General features: G+C 45.1%; 1 protein-coding gene across 1 annotated transcript; it reads right to left on the bottom strand.

Moving 5' to 3' along the window:
• Positions 1–839: 839 nt before the first annotated feature.
• LOC121545087 (14-3-3 protein beta/alpha-1) lies at positions 840–10,229 on the bottom strand. The gene is given in 7 exon segments (XM_041855472.2): positions 840–1,877; positions 1,879–1,926; positions 2,197–2,292; positions 2,645–2,808; positions 3,938–4,061; positions 8,894–9,336; positions 10,125–10,229. Coding segments are annotated over 6 exon segments (756 nt in total). The 5' UTR covers positions 9,188–9,336; positions 10,125–10,229; the 3' UTR covers positions 840–1,847.
• Between the last annotated feature and the right edge of the window lie 11,844 nt (positions 10,230–22,073).

The raw sequence follows: 22,073 nt of genomic DNA, 5'->3' as shown, positions 1-22,073 counted from the left end.
AGCTGTTGCAAAAGCAGCAGCTACTCTTCCTGGGGTCCACACAAAACATGACATAATACAGAACATTAATAGACAAGAACAGCTCAAGGACAGAACTACATACATTTTAAAACGGCACACAGCCTACATATCAATACATACACACTATCTAGGTAGGTCAAATAGCGGAGAGGTGTTGTGTTATGTTTTTTTTAAACCAGGTTTGCTGTTAATTTTACCAATATGAGATAGGAGTTCCATGCAATAATGGCTCTATATAATACTGTATGCTTTCTTGAATTTGTTTTGGGGACTGTGAAAAGACCCCTGGTGGCATGTCTGGTGGGGTAAGTGTGTGTGTGTGTCAGAGCTGTGTGTAAGTTGACTATGCAAACAATTTGGAATTTTCAACACATTGTTTCTTAAAAAAAAGAAGTGATGTAGTCAGTCTCTCCTCAACTCTTAGCCAAGAGAGACTGGCATGCATATTATTTATATCAGCCCTCTGATTACAATGAAGAGCAAGAACTGCCGCTCTGTTCTGGGCCAGCTGCAGCTTAACTAGGTATTTCTTTGCAGCAAGATAAGACAACTAGAGCCCGCAGGACTCGCTTTTTGGAGTGTGGTGTCAAAAAAAAGCAGAGCATCTCATGTGACATTTGCCCCACACAATATCAGCTGTTGCTGACATGAACGCTGGTCCAAAATTATGTTAGATGACCTTTTCAATTACAATGTCAGCTGATTTTCTATAAAATGTGTGAAATCAGGTTCAAAACAGCACACAGATTAACAAAAGGCAGTTAAAAAGGCACACCATACACGCCAACATTTTTTACTAGAAAGACCCCAGCTCAAGATTGGTTTATAAAATGTCATTTCTTTTATTCATGTTACATAGCTGATACATAGGGCATTAAACATTTCCACGAGGCTTTTGGGGACTACAATCGATGATTAGCAAAAACACAATAGTGGTCCAAATCTCTAATGACAATCTCTGGACTAACCAAACACCCTCTTTAACATGTGCACAAACCTGCATTGAAAAGTACTAAATTGGACACTTGGGACATGGTGTGTATACAGCATCAGTTCCCGTTCCAGTGTACTATTAAATTACATGCATGTAGGAGTATTTTTTTCTTCCCATTATCAGATTGGTATTATTTTTGGTTTTTAGAATGCCCCACCTCTGTATTCTCTTCAACCAGACATGCTTTATAGTGAATACCATAACCAGGGGGAGTGAGGAAAGACCTTGTCAGAACCAATGGAAATCACCTGGCTGCGAAAGACTGGGTGCCAGCTCATAGACTGGCTGTCCCTGCAGTATGGAACAATTGGACTTGTTAATGTTGGACGTCAGCAGCTGTAACCGTACCAGATAACCGGGTGGAGAAAGAGACTATGGAGGATGACAGTACTATTCATCCAGTCATCCTATTCTGCTTAGCAAACACCCCTGTTCTAAGAATACTTAACTGCCCTGGTATTTGATGGGACTAACATTTTCTGTAGCTCAGCAAAAACCCTAGAATTTCTTATTTTTTCCTCTAATTTGGACTAAAACGTTGATATAAAGAGGTGAAGCTATTCATACTTTTCTAACAGCAGAAACTGCACATATGGAAGGCCAGGATGAACACAAACCAAGGAATGGAGGGTTTCTTTTTTTCTCTCCAATCAATATTTTTCTTGTCCAAAAACTACAGTATGAAAATACTAAAATGATTTTGGAATTTCCATACGCAGTTTTGACAGTAATGGTTTCATTGCTAGAATCATCTAGAAGTGGAGCGATAAAGGAATGGAAACGTGTAAAAAGGTCATTTTTCTTTTTTTGGAGAGATGACCCCGTTTGAGTTTTAGTTCTCGTTCTCTCCGGCCTCTCGGCCTCTCACCTTCCCCTTCCCCTTCCTCGGGCGCGTTGTTGGATGTCCATAACTGGAGAGAGAAAGACACATTGACGTTAAAAACACATGGGGTTGCAAAAAAATAAATAAAAAATAAATTAAGTCTAAAAATCTTTAAAAGTCAAAAACTTGTCTACTAAAACCTCGTTACCCATGCAGTCTTCCAACTTAACTCTTATAAGTGAACATGATCATTATTGTACAGTCTCTAAACAGCATCCAAGTTTCATTTTTAACAGACCGTAAATATTGATTGCCTAGAATAAGGAACATGGCAGAGCAGATAGGGAAGGGAACTCACTGTCAGGTTGTCTCTGAGCAGCTGCATGATGAGAGTGCTGTCTTTGTATGACTCCTCGTTCAGTTTGTCCAGCTCTGCAATGGCATCGTCAAATGCCTGGAGACACAAAAAGCACATTTATTACACGGCAAGCTTGGAAAATAGAATCACTGTGCAAAATCCAAGCTACCATAGATCGAGTAAACCCCCTGCATGTCCAGCACAGATATCAAGCTATGTACTTGGTATCTCCCACTGAAATAACTTTTCCCAGAAGAGACATATCATTACAAATCAACCCATTCACACACTTATCTACTTGTTAGCAATTCAATCAAACACACCACTTATCTTTCTTTAATTCTGATATAGAACAAGCAGATAACACAGGAACTTCTCCACATTTCAAACAAAGTCCCCATATCTAAAGAAAACAGCGGACAGGACAGAGGAGAGGGGCTGGACTAACCTGTTTGGCCAGTGAGCAGGCCTTCTCTGGGGAGTTGAGGATCTCGTAGAAGAAGACTGAGAAGTTGAGGGCCAGGCCCAGGCGGATGGGATGCGTGGGATCCATCTCCTTCTTGCTGATGTCAAACGCCTGCTGGTATGCCTCCTGAGAGTTCTCTATGGTCGCTGGGGAGCACAGAGATCAGAGTGGACGTTGTTGGAAGTCATTGGAGGCAATGGTACAGTGTGACACCCCACCAGACTTATTTTGACTAACACCAAGTGTGAGACTTGTTAGCCAAATTCACTCTGTAGCGATTATGATATAGGCTAGTGGACATTGACAGCTAGTGGATGCTAGGTTAAAGACTACAGGTGTAGTATTGGACGATTCTGTGTGGCATGTTCTCAGCAATAAGCAACTGAACATCGCAGTCAAGCGGCACATTGATTTCCTTTTGTCCAAGCCCCATTTGAAATGCACATGCTTATAACTGGGCATAGAGCCCTCTTTAGTGTGCGTCACACAATGGGTGCCAGTGGGAGTCTCATAGAGGTCCATACAGTAGGATACGATCCTCCCCTCTTCCTCAGGAGACGGTTCCCTGCGGTGGCGCGAGTGTGTGTGACGCCTCACTTGACACCATTTCCCGCTCTGTGACAAAATGTGCCGTTCTATTTCGGCTGCTGCACGAAGGGCTCAGAGTTTAAAGTGGAGGGGCCTCATTTTAACCTCCTCACAGACTGTAGAACAAAGTCCTAAAGAATATATTGTAATAGTGGCCATCAAAGGCTTCTTTATTAGGATGTGACTCGGAGGGGAGATTCATATTGGGGCTGTTACGCCATCAGAGGGAGGCGAAATCTATTGGGCTGCGAGGACCAACGTATATACCCCACAGAACATTTACTTTATGCCCCACACAGTCTTTCAAGCCTGTTTAGATGTCATTCTGGGATTAAATAAAAAAAAGTTGATGTATTTTACATATCTGGCTCGAGTAGCACTTGGGCTAGGGAGATTATTACATTTGACATTTTATTCATTTAGCAGACACTCTTATCCAGAGCGATTTACAGGAGTAATTAGGGTTAAGTGCCTTGCTCAAGGGCACCGACAGATTTTTCACCTAGTCGGCTCAGGGATTCAAATCAGCAACCTTTCGGTTACTGGCCCAACACTCTTAACCGCTAGGCTACCTGCCGCCCTATTCAGAGTAATTCACACACCTAAAATGTAGGCTTATTTCTTGCAAATACCAACATGGCAAAAACCTCATGCAGTATTCAGTTCAAGGGGCCATTTCAATCTCACCTGTCTTGTCATCCCCGGAGGCGACTTCGGCAAGGTATCTATAGTAGTCGCCCTTCATCTTAAGATAGAAGACTTTGCTTTCGGCATTTGTGGAGTTCTCAATTAAATATTTATTCAGCAGTTCCTGTTGAAAGGAAACAGGGATTAATCATTTGTTCACACACTGCATAAACTTCCATCCATTTAACAGTCAATGTTTCCTTATTATTGAAATCCTGTTAACCTACTCTGACTGGCTAAAGAAAGAAGGTTGATTCTGATTGGCTGAGACAACATACACCCAAACATGACCATGTGAGTTGAGTTCCCATCTTATCCAGAGTTCCCAACCAAACCCTCCCACACCAGTGGTGGGCAGATTAACCTAAATCTTTCCATTACAACTGTAATGTATCCAACAAAAACTGGGTTAGCAGCATTAGTGACTGTACTGGACCAAGGAGGTGTATCAACGATGACGAACACACGTTTCAAAATTCATATCTTGATTATTTGAACATTTTGATTGAGCCTGTGACCAAATTTGATTAACCAGTTCAGTGGCCTCACGTGATGACATCATGCGAGTGATGTCCTTGCTGGATGTGGCCACACGAGGGAGGCATACACTCGTAGGGCTGCGACAGTCATGGAATTTTGGATGACGGTAATTGGCCAGCCAATTTTGCACTGCGTCAAGTCATTCCAACTTGTCCATAATGAGGCCAGGCCTCCTGCGGGTTCCTGGCCATCTTTTGCCCCAGATTCTTCCGGGCTCCTTTCGTTCCAACGTTCCTCAGTGCTCTGTCTTAGTAGCACAGACACCGCCATCGAATCAACGTGTCTCAGAAGCAAAACCAGCGGCTGAATGCACTGACTGCACTGGGAAAATAGCAGCACTGCTTGTACGCTACATATTAGATAGCACTCCCAGGCCCCCCACAGCATATGCATCTATATTTAAACCCTGCAGCAGCAGAAACTCCAGCATCACTGCAGACCAGTTCCTCTGCAACACACTAAATATACTGAAGAGGGTACAGGAAATACAGTAGGCGCTATAGCCTGCATGACCATACATTTCATGTGGGGTTCAATCCAAGGCAAGTTTCCTTCTGTAAGGGAAATGTATCAGCTCCTGACACTGCGGTGTGGAATGCTCAATCGCCAGTTAGTTAGCGTGAAGGAGCCTAACCAGGCAGGGCCAACTCATCAGGATCAGTCTCCAAAAGGGCCTGACTGCTGCCTGATTACAGATTACTGCGAATCTGTCAGTGAGACCAAGGGTTTAAGGTCACATTACCTTGTTTTAAATACCAGATTAAACAAGTTCACCGCAGATGAGGCTGACAGACCTAATGGCAACTACTGACACTGACAGTGAGTCGAAGTAGGCGTGTCTCAGGGCTCATCCGGCCCTGCCCCCGCTCTTACCCAAGCCACTCCCACCCAGTCTACTTACAGACGAGATTAGTCTAGATGATAAACAGCACGCTCAAATGTCTAAAGTTCCCAGCATTCCTTCCCATACGTCGCCCTGCCTGCAGACGAGTGGAGGGAGAGTGGCCTGGTTGTTCACAATGTGTTCAGTTCACACAGCGCTCTAGTTTCACTCAGACCAAGGCAGTCTTTATTAGGCACCAAATGGAAGGAAACAGGGAGGAATTACATGAACCTGTCCAAAAGGAAATGCTGGTTTTAATTTTGGGGTTGCAAAACATTTAGCTACGGTTTGCCCTAATAAATGACCCAGGCAATAGCACTGTGCTCGATAAAACCAGCTCCTATATATCATCTGTGGCCATGATATAGTCCTAACAAGAGCTGGTGAAATTCTCCAGGGTTCGACTAGATTGCAGTATAGTGGCTGTGCTCGTCTATTGGAGATGAGCATATCGTGAACATCCGGATGCTATTCCATCAAGACTACTGTGCGAATCTGGCCGGGTTTTCAATTATCACGAAAATGTGGGCCATCGCCATTACAACCTCAAAGGTTTGACTTTGAAAAAATGTGTCTTGCCAAGGTTATATTCACAGGTGAAGAAGAGACAAGCCTGGATTGTTGTGTAGTGGGCCACGTTCTGTTCGGTCTTACCTATACCTGAAAGTGGAGCACTGAAAACAGCCTGCACCACCCTCAGCAGGACTCCAATTTCCCGGCGGCATCGATGGCCACGGCCTAACCAACAATAAGTGAACCGATTCTGACCAATCACCTGTAGTTGCATACAAACTACAGCTGCCAACAGATTGAGAGGTGGTTACTGGGGGTAACTATCCAGCTTCCATGATCCATTCACAGTGCAGACAGGCAGGGTGGGTAAGGGTACAGTGTCTGCCTGGCTGTGGGCAGCAGAGCAGAGGGGTTTCACCCAGTCCAGTCTGGCATGACATCGCCTCAGTGGAAAGTGAGTGCCATATTATCCAGTCCTGTCTCCACCACCAGGCCTAATTCAGCCCAGTCAAGCCAAGGCCTGTCAGCTGAGAGGAGACAGGTGGTTATGTGCACCAGTAGCCAGCCGCCAAGCAGAAGGGGCGAGTTGGGGCAAGCAGTGTGATACACATTCTCATAGGCTGGCTCCACCACGCCCTCAGTCAACACTGGCAGGCAGCTGAGTCAGAGCCACACACACTAGAAAGTGGCAAGTGCACAGACGTGGGGTAGCTGTAAGGTGTGGTCAGAAGATGTGCCCATCTGTACAGTTTACATAACCATGACTCACTGGCATACAGGAAAGGAGAGAGGGTGGTTAACCAACCTGAGGTACACCTACACCATAGCCTACAGTTAGCTGCTTATCAGTTATGCCTACATACATAGGGTTTGACATTGTTTGCTTGCTCGTATAGAGAACCACTATGCATATATCCCACAAAAAATCTCTGTTGGTGACCATTAATATCTATATTGGTCTGAGTAAATAACAGCAACCCAATTAGAACAGCAGTGGCAATGAAATGTGATTAGCAAGTGACATGCTTTGAATATCTCCCTGGCACACTGCCGCCTTCATAAAAATCTGTAGAGATGTGACATGACATTGTCATAACCCTTAATCGTATTCTTATATGTATGGTTCAGTGTTAGATTGGGCTCCAGTGTGCTTACAAACGCTGCCCGCCCCGCCCCTCAACCCAATCCCCTCACCTCAGACCTCCTTGTGTCTAAAGGCCAACAGCACAGTGAAATTCTCTCAACCTCACAGTTAAGCCTCCACGAGATCCTCTCTTAATCCACTATCAAGACTGGATAGGAATAATGGGCAGAGCCATTCACTAGTACAGCCTTGGATTTAAGAAGTGAAAACAATTGCCTCAGATGAAACCAAACAGAAAAAGAGTCCGTAGTGGCAGTCAAGTAATATTAATGGAAGGGAACAAAAAATATATTTTCCTACAGGTTTCAGTTTTAAATCAATCAGAGCACCATACCATTTCGGAGCCCCCAAACGGGTAGCAAGCTAGGTTAATGGGGTTGAGAGACATAGCCTATTGAGCAAACTGGGCTATGATAGTCCTGTTACACAATTGTGAATGAACTCTTTCACTTCGCTAGCTTCATTACAACTCATGTGCCAGATTAAACTATGTGAATGGTCCGTGCTATCCGGGTTCCTTGGGACATCACTACTCCATTGAAGTTTACATTTAAAAAATGATTAAGGTAAAGGTTATGGTTAGGGTAGTGTTTAGGGTAGGGATGTCCCAAGGAACATGGACCCTATGTCAGTATCAAAACAGGAGGAGCCCACGCACTCCCAGTTTCAGGCCTGTAACAGCACAGCTCTTGATCAGCCACCACTGGTGCTCTGCCAGTGTCTACTCCACCCATTCTGACACACCTTGCTGTGCAGACACACTGGATTGTGACCTTTGTCAGTCTGCGCCATCACGTGGTTAAACCCCATTGTTCAGTGAGACATTCCCAACAGGAAGAAACCGGGGAGGGGATGAAAATACAATACTACCTTCTCATCTCGGGGCCGGGGGAAGATCCCCATTTTAGACCGTAGGAACTCATGGAGAATCGTGGGACATGACATTTGATCCACATTGCATTGAAACAATCTAATGTTAGTCTCTGTTTAGAGTAAAATAAAATGGGAGGTGTGATATGCTTAACAGATTTTAAATAAATTCATGGTTGGGTTCAGGGAAACACTCAATGCTGAGAGTGAGACCAAAGGTCAATTCCATTTCAATTCAGGAATTAAACTTAACATAGAAAAAAATATATATGTGCAATTCTACCTGAATTGAGACAGAATTCAACCCAATCCTGGTAGACTGATAAAAACATGGAGATAAATCTGCATAGCTATGCTTTTGTTATGCAAACAATGTATTTCATCGAGCATACTTAAATGTAGTGTTGACTGTTCAGAGAAGGCATTGCTCCTAATTTAAAAAGAGACCCTTTTCTTCAGCACATTTATCCAGACAGCATAGAGATTAGATTCCTGTGGCAGTATGGCTGGGTGAATTACTGATGTCTCGTGCTTGCACTGATGCACTCAAATATGCCTCAGGAGGAGCAGGTAACCAAACACTTCCTAGACCTAGAAAGATAACTAACCAACTATTTAAAATGATATTTTACATCCATAGTCAATATAATGATGCAACACAGTGACTGTCTGACTAGTGACCACACTTTCCCAGCTGCAAGCTGTGAGAGGGTGAGATGAGTGTATTCAGTATCCTAGGCCAGTGGTTCCCAACTTTTTTTGGTTACTGTACCACCAACTGAATTTTGATCTACCCGGAGTACCCCCTCATGCACATTTTACCAGTAGGCCTATGGTCTCATGAGTCTTCTCAAGTACCCCCTGTGGATAGGCCAAGTACCTCCATGGGTCCTAGTACCCCTGGTTGGGAACCACTGTCCTAGGCTAGTACCATACACTTAACACCCACGCCCACTTTATGTACTAAACATTTCCAGAATAATTAATCTGTATTAGTACTACATACCAGTACGTCGTTGCAGATATCTCTCAGCTCTCCCTCCACCTTCTCCCGGTATTCGTTGACCATTGCGAGCTTCTTGTCGCTTCCCTCGGTCTTCTGTCCGATGCTGGAGATGACTCTCCATGCCGACCGCCGTGCTCCGACCACATTCTTGTATGCGACAGATAGCAGGTTCCTCTCCTCGTTTGACAGCTCGCCCCCCTGCTCCGTTACCTCCTTCATGGAGGCAGCCATGTCATCGTAGCGCTCGGCTTGCTCCGCCAACTTGGCCTTCTGAATAAGCTCCGTTTTATCCATTGTTTTTTATTCTTTTGTGTGTAACCTTAGCTTGACTAGTCAGGGACTGTTTAAAAACAATAGGAGTCCAGGAATGCAACAGGGAATAAATTGAAGAAGGAAGTACAAGATGGAGAGTAGGGGATGCTCCGGAGTATTCCACCAAAAACCTGCAAGTGTAAAACGGGAGGTTTATGTCACTGTTTGTCACGGGAGGTTTATGTCACTGTTTGTCAATTTATTATGGAAGAGGTTGTGACCCAATGTAGTGAATGCACTTTTGCTAACACCAGCGTATTATAAACTGAAGCCGATAGAAATAACCATTTGAGAGCAATCGGACTTGTACAGGTTACACACGCTAACTACCGTTACATTCGGATGTGTGTGCGCGTGTCTTGCGTGCGTGGACGTGGTGTCTGTCAAATTTGATGGGTCGCTACCGTTTGCTAGCTAGTGAAACAGTACCAGTAGCTACCTGACGTTAGTTAACGCAGAAAGACTCAACGCTAGCTATAAGCTAACCATTTAACGTTAACTAGTTAGCAATCATAGCTAGTTAGGCTGGCAGTGCAGTGGTCAGTTGCTGACTGTGTAACGACGTTAGCTAGCAAGCTAACGTTAGCATTCAGACAGTGCACAGATAGACTACGCTAGAGATAAACAGTTACCTAACTACATCCCTACTACGTTGACATTTATTCAACACAAAAAGGATGCATCTATCTTGCTTCCGCCAGACAAACTAACTAACATAAGCCCGCCAGATGAGCATCTAGCTAACGTTAGCCTACGGTAGTAAAAGCTAACTAGTAACGTTAGCGTTGGGCCACTCCTTTAATTATGAATGGGTTGCAACAACATAATGTTACCATTCTATACACTTGGCTACAAAAGAAACAGACTTTACAAATCGCAAACTAAAAAAGATTGAAATAGAATTTCTGAATTTTCTAACCTCTAAGGTCCCGATTTCTTCCTCCGAATTGATCCGCTTTTGAGATTGGTATGAGGCAGAGCCGAAAAACAGCAGACGTGCAATTCAACCAAACTTGCTAGGGCGGCTCTAGCTGAGAATGATTTTCCAATCAGAAATATACATTTTCACCTGTCAATGATAATTTCTAGAGATACTAGCCAGTAGCTATTTAGCGCGGGGAAAGGGGGCGGGAGTTCAGGGACTTTTAGACTAGCCTGTAGGCTGCGGCTGGGGCCACGGGGTTTCCTCCAATTAGAGCAAGGGAGAAGACGTCACCATTGCCATGGTTATCCTTCGTTCCAGCACACTTTCATACATTGGAGTGTAAGTGAGGCACGAAGGCGGGCGTGGCACTCGAGATATTCCTAATTCTCCCCCTTGATACCTTTTCTCCCTCTGAAATTTAGATTTTGTGGGTGATGTCGGCCATACAACCTTGACCAAATGACTCCATATTAGTTCTCACTAAAGCAATGATGGCTTTAATAACATTTTCACTGCACAGAACACATGATGCTGGTAATAGGGCTCACAGAGCACAGAGCAATGTATTTAATTATTTGTGACATAGGCCTGGTTATGTCAAATATCGATTTGCCTTTTCCCTCTATTTCATTTCACCCATGGGGAAATGTCCCCGAATCTTGATGGTGTTATTATGCCTCGGATGATCAACTGGCTGGGTAATCTGCATCCCCTTGTGTTCATGTTGTTTCCCCTATGGCCATGATTTGTAGCCCATAGCTGAAAAGGGGACTTCCGTGTCATAATTTGCTATGATTGTTGTGATTGCCTAATACTGTGTGGCTTGGTTTGTAAAAAAATTAGCATCACAATGGCAGAAGTGGTCTGCCAACAGGCAAGCGGGCTGAGTGCCCTCTCTATCATTTCTGGGGTCACAGACATGGGAGATCCACCTGTCTAATCGAATCCTACGCCTAGATGCATTCTGATCATACCCGATGTCAACAGCTGGATATGCTATTGAGAAAGATTTTATTTGACACCAGCCGAACAAGGTTGTAATCTGGAAAATCATTTTTCTAATTCAGACCTCATTCTGTGAATTATATTGATCATATGTTTTTTCCATGAGGTCAGTGTCCAGCGGCCTTTTTCTTCCCGATCAACTGATATTCTCTCTCTCGAATCCTATCTTCAAAACAAATTCCCCTCCCCCACTCAGAAATATAACCAGCATATGTTTTTCTTATTATTGTTTTTTTTAAACAGTTTTCCATTGCAACCTCATCATTAGCCACTTTCAGCAGCCATTTTGTTTGTTTCCGTCGAGTCTTTGTCTACCCTGTGGTTTTATTGTCCGATAATTGGCAGCATGCATTAGCTGAAATGAAAGGTCTCTCAGAAGGGCCCTGAATGCTCTCACACAGTGTCATGGGAACAATCTACAGTGGAAAACACAGAGCATCAATGCCACGTCCGTTCATCATAAAAACCTGTGATTTTGTTGACTTTGAAGTAGGCTACACTGCTGTGATTTTGGTTGACTGAGACAAGGCTACGCAAATCCCACGGGATGTAATAGGTAGGCCTAGATGATGAACGTGTTTTGTGGGTCAATTATTTCGTCATGCTCAGCTCAGTCCTGACACTTTTGTTGTGATGGATAGTGCAGTCCCTATGATTTCATGGGGTTGGTTTGGGTGTTCTCGATTGTTTGGGGAAAATGGCCTGTAGGCCATTAGGGTGATTTTTTACAGTGGCCTCACATGTGGATAAATTACAGGTCTGGAATGTCCTCTCACAAGCCCTGTAACTCTAGAACCCCATTTGCTATGACTGAACAGACAAGGGAGGCTAGTTATGTTATACCTTACTCTCTTTTGGCCCTGAATCTTTACTCATTTCCCAATAGATTTATCTTTGCTTTCAAGGGGGTATCTGTCTGCTAAATGTAGACTAATTCACAACCTATATGATATTGCAGAGATATGACAGATTTGAAGATGATGTCATAGACAGTGAAATGATTACACTTACATTTGGGCCTTTTGCCTTTCTGGCCCCTTTGGACAAATGGTTATCAAACACCTTTACATTCTGTTCTTGAGGAAGCTACCCACAGGGAATTAAGTGAATGAAGAGGAAGCAGAGAAGAAGCAGCAAGGGTTTCTGAAAACCTGGATTTAAGCTATGCCTATTGCCTCAAGGACAAAACACAGCTTTTTGTGAGGCTCAAGGTGTGCTGAGTGATGGACAATGGCCATCTTCAATTTCCCCCTCTTGCATACATTCCCCGTATCTACCCTCAGCACTAGTGTGACCTCCACCCCGTCTCACCTCCAGTATGAAAAGTAGATTCCACAGGCTGCTCAGTAACTGAACAGGCAGGCGTAGGTTTACGTAAGTCAGAGAAACCCTTGGGTGTTGTTCGTCTCTACTGAAACCTGCCTGCCTGGCAACAGTCCTACTGACTCTCACTCACTACCCTGCCTGCACAGATAGACAGGACAGATATGAGTCCAATAGACGACAAGGCTTGATTTATAGCCGAAAGTGCTGCTGAGTCATAAATGTCCAAGGTAACCTTCCATTATTTAAGCCACCAGCAGCAGTCAGCCTAATTGGGATCTTACTCATGGCAATCAGTCTCCGATGACCTGTCCAAAGTGACAAAGAGAGAGAGATGGAGGGAGGCAGAGAGAGAGAGAGAGAGAGAGAGAGAGAGAGAGAGAGAGAGAGAGAGAGAGAGAGAGAGAGAGACGAGGCAAGGAATATTAAGAGCATCTTTTCAATCAATCACAATCTTTGCTCCTGTTGGAATTAGCTTTCCTTGAATGCCTTTTCCTTGGGGTTTCAACAACAACAGAAACAAAGGCTGAAAGGTTTGTGAGAATAATTAATAAGGGAAATAATGGAGATGATGTTGCTCTCAGACTGCATCCATCGTGCTTTATTTAAAGTATTTTCCTCTTCACGGTTGACTGCCGCCTAGCACTGCTATTTATTGCTCATAATGACTGGGCAGACTGTCTCACACTGTCTGGAGGCTGGCTTCTCTCCTCTTGCAACTTGGCTCTGCAAGAAGCCTGATGTCAGTTGGGAGTGTCTGTCAAGTGAAAAGGCAAAGATAAAGATCAAAACAAAGGGGGAAAAACATTAACCCAAACACCTCTATATTGTATTTCTTTCTTTATTTCCCTTGAAAACATTTGTCATTTTTAAGAAACGACTAAACAGGTGATATACTGTAGCATCGTGTGAGATTCGAGGAGAAACCCAGGCCAAAGCAAAGGCTGAGTACTGATTATAGGTTATATTCAGTAGTTGCAGAATGGAATCATGTGTGGGAGTATGGATTACAGAAGTGGCTTTAGTGGTCTGTGAGGCATAACAAGAGATCATGTTTTAATGCTAGGACCATTGTCAAAAGACAGTGACGAGATTTCATGAGAAACGAGGGCAAAGGCGAAGTCCTTTAGGCAGGGTTTCCCAAACTCGGTCCTGGGGCCACCCCTGGGTGCACATTTTGGTTTTTGCCCTAGCACTACACAGCTGATTCAAATAACCAACTCATCATCAAGCTTTGATTATTTGAATCAGCTGTGTAGTGCTAGGGCAAAAACCAAAAGGTGCACCCAGGGCGGGCCCCAGGACCGAGTTTGGGTAAAGCTGCTTTAGTGTATAAGCCAAAGTCTCTTGCACTGTTCATGCCCTGAGTTCCAATTAACAACCTGAAAATCCTGGTGGAGATTTACTGAAGATAGATAAGATAAAAACCAGCCCAACCCAATGTACCTACGGTTTTCAGTGTAGTTTTCCAACACTGTGGGTGGGGTTAGGTGTAGAGCAGGCCTACTGTAGTTTAGTTTCAGTGAATGATGACTGATAGAGATAGGCCTATAAAGTAGTGGGAGGCCTCATATCTTGACCCTATCTTGAGTCTGTGGATACTTACGTAATGTTGGCAGTAGGCCCAGTGTGTAAATGGGCTATGTGTGAGCTAGGGTCATTGTAATAAGGGGTGGAATTGGGAGCCATTACATTGAGAAGAACTCAACACTGTCGCAATAAATAAATAAAATATACATGTGAAAATGTTTCCCCTGAGATTTTCATGTTGGGAACTCTGTCCCCATGCATCCCATTCCCAATTCCACCTCAGACTATAATTCAAGAAATCATATTGTAATTTACATAAAATAATATACAAATGTACTGTAATGTTGATGTAGTGTAAACAGAGCATTATTTTGTGGACTGGTGTTTCAAATTCAGTGTAATATTTAACAGGTTTGCAATGCTTAATGTCTGGGTGTTACTCACCTTCAGATTAAATACTGGTTAAAGATGTGGCTATGAGAAAGGGCAATAGGGTTGTTGTAACATGCAAATACAGCAAGTTGAGTAAGCAAGTTGATTCGTGTAGTGATGAATGAGCAGAAACCAGCCAGAAAATGCATGGGATGGTGTAGGAAAGAGGCTTGTGGCCTTACTCTTGAAAGGTATTGGCAACAAGGAGGTGTTAGTGGAGTGGAAGGAGGAAGTCGTGCCACCAGGAATACAAGTTTAGGGTTATTTTCTTGTAGGCCTCAAAGAGCAAAAGGCCAAAATCTTGCAGGAACTTTGTACGGAAAGATTAAAAAATGATGCATCAAAAAGCAAAACTTAAGTTGACTGCTGCTTTAAATCCTGATGACAAATAACCCTTCAAATCCCTGCAGTACAAAAAGCCCAGAAAGGTTACCTCACCTGAGCTTTAAACTGGCCTGTAGGCGAGCCGCCGCCAATACTGCCCTAATCTAATTCTGAACCTGAGTCTCCATAAGGCTGCAAGATAGCTGCTTATATAGCCCCACCATACCAGGGAGATAACAAAGGTAGGCAAGCAAGTTACATATTTTAAGCATGAATATTTCCACACCAAAGCATGAATTTTAAATTATATTTTCCATTTTAAATATACATAGGCAGCTACCTGTGCTAATTATAATGAACAAAAATATAAACACAACATGTAAAGTGTTGGTTCCATGTTTCATAAGCTGAAAAGAAAAAGATCCCAGAAATGTTCTATATGCACAAAAAGCTTATTTCTCTCAAATTTTGTGCACAAATTTGTTTACATCCCTGTTAGTGAGCGTTTCTCCTTTGCCAAGATAGTCCATCCACCTGACAGGTGTGGCATATCAAGAAGCTGATTAAACAGCATGATCATTACACAGGTGCACCTTGTGCTGGGGACAATAAAAGGCCACTCTAAAATGTGCAGTTTTGTCACACAACACAATGCCACAGATGTCTAAAATTTTGAGGGAGCGTGTAATTGGCATGCTGACTGCAGAAAATGTCCACCAGAGCTGTTACCAGAGAATTTAATGTTCATTTCTCTACCATAAGCCGCCTCCAAGAGTTTTTAGAGAATTTGGCAGTACGTCCAATTGGCCTCACAACCGCAGACTACATGTAACTATGCCAGCCCAGGACCTCCACATTCGGCTTCTTCACCTGCGAGATCGACTAAGACCAGCCACCTGATGAAACTGTGGGTTTGTACAACCGAAGGATAATTCCCAGTTTGAACTGCAGATGGCAGACAGCATGTATGGCTTTGTGTGAGCCAGCGGTTTGCTGATGTCAACGTTGTGAACAGAGTGCCCCATGGTGCCGGTGGGGTTATGGTATGGGCAGGCATAAGCTACGGACAACGAACACAATTGCATTTTATTGATGGCAATTTGAATGCACAGAGATACCGTGACGAGATCCTGAGGCCCATGGTCATGCCATTCATCAGCCGTCATCACCTCATGTTTCAGCATGATAATGCACGGCCCCATGTCACAAGAATCTGTACACAATTCCTGGAAGCTGAAAATGTCCCAGTTCTTCCATGGCCTGCATACTGACCAGGAATATCACCCATTGAGCATGTTTGGGATCCTCTGGATCAACGTGTACGACAGCGTTCCGGCCAATATCCAGCAACTTTGCACAGCCATTGAAGAGGAGTGGGACAACATTCCACAGGCCACAATCAACAGCCTGGTCAACTCTATGCGAAGGAGTCATGTCAAGCTACATGAGGCAAATGGTGGTCACACCAGATACTGACTGTTTTTCTGATCCACACCCCTACCTTTTTTGTTTAAGGTATCTGTGACCAACAGATGCATATCTGTATTCCCAGTCATGTGAAATACATAGATTAGGGCCTAATTTATTTATTTCAATTGACTGATTTCCTTATATGAACTGTTACTCAGTAAAATCTTTGAAATTGTTGCATGTTGCGTTTATATTTGTGTTCAGTGTATTTTAAACATGAATATTTCCACAACAAAGCAAGTATTTTAAATTATATTTTCAATTTTAAATATACATTTTAGCTTAATTATTAAATATAGAAATGCTGAGCATAATAGTTTTATCACTAGCAAAATACTTTTTGAGAGTAGCACCTTTGCAGTAAAAAGGCGCTTGATCAGGCGCGCACACTCCTGGAACGCACCCAAAGCCTACCTGCAGCTAGCTACTCCAACACTCTACTCTGTCCAGTCCTGGAGAGAGAAACTCAGACAAAGACAAGATGCAAGTTAATGGTAATGTTATACAATGTAAACAAATGTATTTGAAATAGTAATGTATATTTGGACTTGATCAGGCTCTGTGTATTTCATTTAGGCTACTGATTTTACATTTTTAACCAACAAAACAACTGCCGCATGCCGTTATTAGGCCTTCACCACTGCCTTTCAATGAGAGAAACAAAATGATAGCCCAAATATATTTAAGCCTGGCTGTCTCGTATTTCCCACTGTGATTATGAAGTTTGATATATTGATTGATTCATTGATTGATGCAGATTATATTTGTATATCTTCCTCTTATTATTCACTTGTGAAAGTTACATTGATCATGGGTTAATTGAGAATTGTTCATTTTAGACAGTAGTGTTTCTTGTCCACCCCAGTGCTGCTAGTTTATAAATAGTGCCCTTAAATAGGCTGGAGAATCCCATGGCGGGAGTTCTACTTTGGAGTCCTCATCTTGGATCTCAGCCAACATTATGGCAACTATGAGCTGGAATTCTTTAAAGTTCAGTTTGTGCTAGCCAGCAGATCCGACCCATTTGTTTACAGCTGCACTAGGGTCGGACTAGCTCTCGAAAACCGTTCTTCTCTGTATGTAGGGTTTTCAGCCATTACTTTTGCCCATATTTGGCTCTGTGTAAACTACAAATCCGACACTGTGTTTTAACGTTTAGAAACGTCACATGCAACAATTTCAAAGATTTGACTGAGTTACAGTTCATATAAGGAAATCAGTCAATTGAAATAAATAAATTAGGACCTAATCTATGGATTTCACAACTGGGCAGGGGTGCAGCCATGGGTGGGCCTGGGAGGGCATAGGCCCACCCACTTGGCGGCCGAACCCACCCACTGGGGAACCAGGCCCAGTCAATCAGAATGAGTTTTTCCCCACAAAAGGGCTTTATTACAGACATAAATACTCCTCAGCACCCCTGCCAGTCATGTGAAATCCATAGATTAGGTCATTATGCATCCAAAACCGTACCGCTAGTGATGTGTGTTAATGTTCAGATCGAGAGTAGGGACTCTTAATAAAACTCCCCAGTACAGAAGACTCCTTCGTCCATTGACTCTTATGTGTAATGTAATGGGGGCTAGTCAGGGGTAGGCAATTAGATTTAGGCCGATTTATGTCGGAGCGGATGGTCTGGGCCGGAAGGAACATAATTATAATCATTTGTACACTGCAAATTGTCCACAACTAAGCCCAAAAAGAGATCATTTTCAAATACTATCATTTCATACCTTGATTACAGTGAGACACAATCACATGTATCTTTTTTATTTATAGGAATACTTGGTGAACAGATTTCCTAAATGAAACACATTTTTGGCTGAATTCCTGATGATTTTAGTCTTTTAGCAACATGGGTGTATTTACATACACTAGCATTGCTTTCAATTGTATTGGGTTGCACAAAAAGTCTGTGGGAAGCAATATGTCACGTCTACTCCCGCTCCTCCTCTCCTTCTCCGGCGCTCGACGTCGCCGGTCTACTAACCACCGGTCTACTAACCACCGGTTCTGGCAACCCACCTTTACGCACACCTGGCAACCATCATTACGCACACCTGCGTCTCTTTATCAGTCACACCTGGACTTCATTACTCCCTTGATTACTTACCCTTTATATAGCACTATTTTGTCATCAGTCATTAGGTAGTATTGTTTGTGTTTCCATGTCAGACGCGTCCCTTGTTTAGTTATCGGTCATGGTTATTAAACTCACTAACTGCACCTGCTTGCTGACTCCCTGCGTCTACGTTACAGAATACTACCTCAACAAATGGAAGCAGCAGTTAATCAAGACATCTACCAGATGGTCGGTGAACAGGGACACCTATTTTGAGAACCCCCCCGACCAGCTGGCTCATTTGAGAACGTCTATGGATGAGGTCCTCCGCGTTCTTCAACGAGTCGACATTACTCAAGGTGCGTCATCTCCAAACAGAGGAGGATTCTCTACCACAAGTCGACCCATCGAGCCAGTACCCCAGCCAATCCAGCAGTCTGTCCTGGTCAGCAATGCCGATTGTCCCTCCTGGACAAATATGACGGGACCATCGAAATGCCGTGGCTTCCTACTCCAGTGCTCCCTCTATTTCGCTCATCAGATGGGAGTCCCTACCACCAAGAGGTCCAAGGTTGCCACGGTTATTTCTCTGCTGACCGGACGGGCGTTGGAGTGGCCAAGGCCGTCTGGGAGAGAGGAGAGGAGGAGCTGGGTTCCAATGAGGGGTTCATGGCTCTGTTCAGGGGAGTCTTCGACCATCCACCGACGGGTAGAGAGGGGGGTGAGCACCTACTCCAACTACGGCAGGATGGCCAGACCGCAGCGGAGTATGCGCTCATCTTTCGGACAGTGGTAGCCGAGACGACAACCTATCCTTGGACGACCTCATCGCGATGGCCATCCGTCTGGATAACCTGCTTCGGGAGCGTCGGAACCCCCATCGCCTCTTTACCTCCTCCGATTATCATTCTGAGTCAGAGCCTGAACCCATGGAGGTGGGGGCCACACGCCTCTCCGCAGCTGAGCGATGCCGTCGTAGACAGCTGGGGCTCTGTCCTTATTGCGGACAGTAGGGGTACCAGCTTCAACGGTGTCCGGTACGTTCTAACCGGGGGTCCTAACCGGGGGTCCACGAGAGCAGAGGGACAGCCACGTGATCATCCGTCTCCTGGGCTTGGCGTGAGTATTCCATCATCACTTTCCGCCAAACCTTTCCTAGTATCAATTTCACTAGCTGGCTGTCCTTCATGTTTTGTTTCTACAGCTCTAGTGGACTCCGGTGCCAGGGTAATTTTATTGACCAGGTCCTCACCTCCTCCCTTAACATCACCTCATACCCACTCTCATCTCCTTATCCGGTTCAAGCGCTGGATAGTCATCCACTAGGATCTGGGACAATCACACACATCACAGCACCACTCACCCTCACCGTGGAATCCATACATCAAGAAAGCCTTCCCTTCCTCATCATCAGTGCACCCGTACATAAGATCATCCTCGGCTTCCCATGGCTTCAACGTCTTAACCCCACCATCTCATGGCCAAGGACGAAAATCACCAACTGGCCACCCGAATGCCAGAAGACCTGCTTACCCTTTCCCTGTGGTTCTACATTGTTTGAGAATCCTGTGGTTGCCCTTCTTCCCAACATCCCGGAGGTATACCAAGATCTTCGGGAGTTTTTATTCCAAGACCCGCGACACCTGTCTCCCTCTTCATCGACCCTGGGACTGTGCCATCGACCTGCTTGCTGGCGCTGCACCTCCGCATGGCCGCATCTACCCTCTATCGGTGGCTGAAACCAAGGCTATGGAGGAGTACATCCAGGAGGCTCTCCAACAGGGTTTCATTCGCACTTCCACCTCCCCTGTGTTAGCAGGCTTCTTCTTTGTGGCCAAGAAGGACGGAGAATTGCGCCCATGCATCGATTACAGAAATCTGAATTCCATCACCACGAAGTACCGCTACCCTCTCCCGTTGGTGCTGGCCGTGATTGAACAACTTGAACCTGCGGAGTGCCTACAATTTGATCCGCATCCGGGAGGGGGATGAATGGAAGACGGCCTTCAGCACGATGTCTGGTCACTATGAGTACTTGGTGATGCCTTTTGGATTAGCCAATGCTCCGTCAGTGTTCCAGGCATTCATCAACGAGGTGTTCCGGGACAAGCTTGGACGCCAGGTGGTCGTGTGTATCGATGACATCCTTGCCTCGGCTACCTTGGAGGAGCACATCGCTCATGTCCGAGTAGTCCTGGAACGCCTCCTGGCCAACCACCTGTACATCAAGGTGGAGGTCCCCTTTTTGGGTTGCCAGATTGACCCGCATGGAGTCATGATGGATGAGAGGAAGGTGGATGCTGTCAGGTCATGGCCAGTCCCAATTTGCCAACTTCTAACGCAGATTCATTAAGAACTTCAGCTTGATCGCCTCTCCTCTCACTTCTCTCTTAAAGGCTGGTCCCCGTAAGTTGGGATGGAATTCTGCAGCTAACGAAGCCTTCTGCCTGCTGAAGGTCATTTCACCTCCGCCCGTTGCTTAAACGTCCAGATCCTACGCTGCCCTTCATGGTGGAAGTGGACGCTTCAGAAGTAGGTGTGGGTCTGTCCTGTCCCAACATCAAGGATACAATTTCTGTGGATTACCATGTGCTTTTTACAAAAAAAAGCGGTCCCCTGCAGAGAGGAACTATGATGTTGGCGATCGGGAGCCCCTGGCGGTGAAGTTGGCATTAGAGGAGTGGAGACACTGGCTGGAGGGCGCCCTGGACCCATTTCTCATCCTCACCGACCATCGGAACCTGGAGTACATACTGACAGCGAGGCGACTCAACCCGCGCCAAGCCATGTGGGCCCTTTTCTTCGCCAGACTCAATTTCACGCTGACATATCGCACAGGTTAAAAAAACATCAAAGCCGATGCCCTGTCCCGTCTCTACGATTCGGGAGAGGTTCCTGTCTTGACTGCACCCATAATCCCGCCCTCTCGAGTCGTAGCCCCTGTGCTCTGGGATGTAGATGTGGACATTCGCCAGGCCCTGGATAGGGATCCCGCACCTGCCACCTGTCCTCCTGAGCGTACCTACGTTCCCACAGGGATAAGGGATCGGCTATTGACCTGGGTGCACACAGCTGTTGTCGCTGGACATCCAGGTATCACCCGCACCATTCAATCCATCTCTGGAAAGTACTGGTGGCCTACCTTGGCGCAGGACGTCACTCGTTATGTCAACTATGTGCCCAATCCAAATCCCCCCGGAATGCTCCAGCAGTGAAATTCCTTCCCGTGCCTCAGCATCTCTGGTCTCTTCTGTCCATTGGCTTTGTCACTGATCTCCCCTCTACTGATGGTTTTACCACCATTTTGGTGATAGTGGACAGATCCTCTAAATCATGCCGTTTCATCCATCTCTCTGGTCTCCCTACCGCTCTCCAGGTCGCTGAGGCTCTGTTCCAGCAGGTTTTCTGGCACTGTGGCCTTCCGGAGGATATTGTCTCCGATCGTGGCCCCCAATTCACATCACGTGTATGGAAGGCTTTCATGGAGAAGCTGGGGGTCACTGTCTTCACGTCCGGGTACCAACCTCGGTATTACGGGCAGGTGGAGAGGATGAACCAGGAGCTGGGGAGGTTCCTGAGGAGCCACTGCCAGGACCGGCAGGGGGAGTGGGCCCGATTCCTTCCTTTGGCTCAATACGCCCAGAATTCATTGCGACACTCCTCCACTGGGCTGACTCCCTTCCAGTGTGTTCTGGGTTATCAGCCAGTCCGGGCTCCGTGGACTCCGAGCCAGACCACCGCTCCTGCGGTGGACGAGTGGTTCAGGCGCACAGAAGAGGTATGGAAGGATGCCCACG

This window comes from Coregonus clupeaformis, chromosome 29, assembly GCF_020615455.1.
Source record: "Coregonus clupeaformis isolate EN_2021a chromosome 29, ASM2061545v1, whole genome shotgun sequence".
NCBI classification, from domain to species: Eukaryota; Metazoa; Chordata; class Actinopteri; order Salmoniformes; family Salmonidae; genus Coregonus; species Coregonus clupeaformis.
The sequence above is the reverse complement of the archived record's forward strand: the minus strand, read 5'-3'. Positions and strand labels throughout refer to the sequence as shown.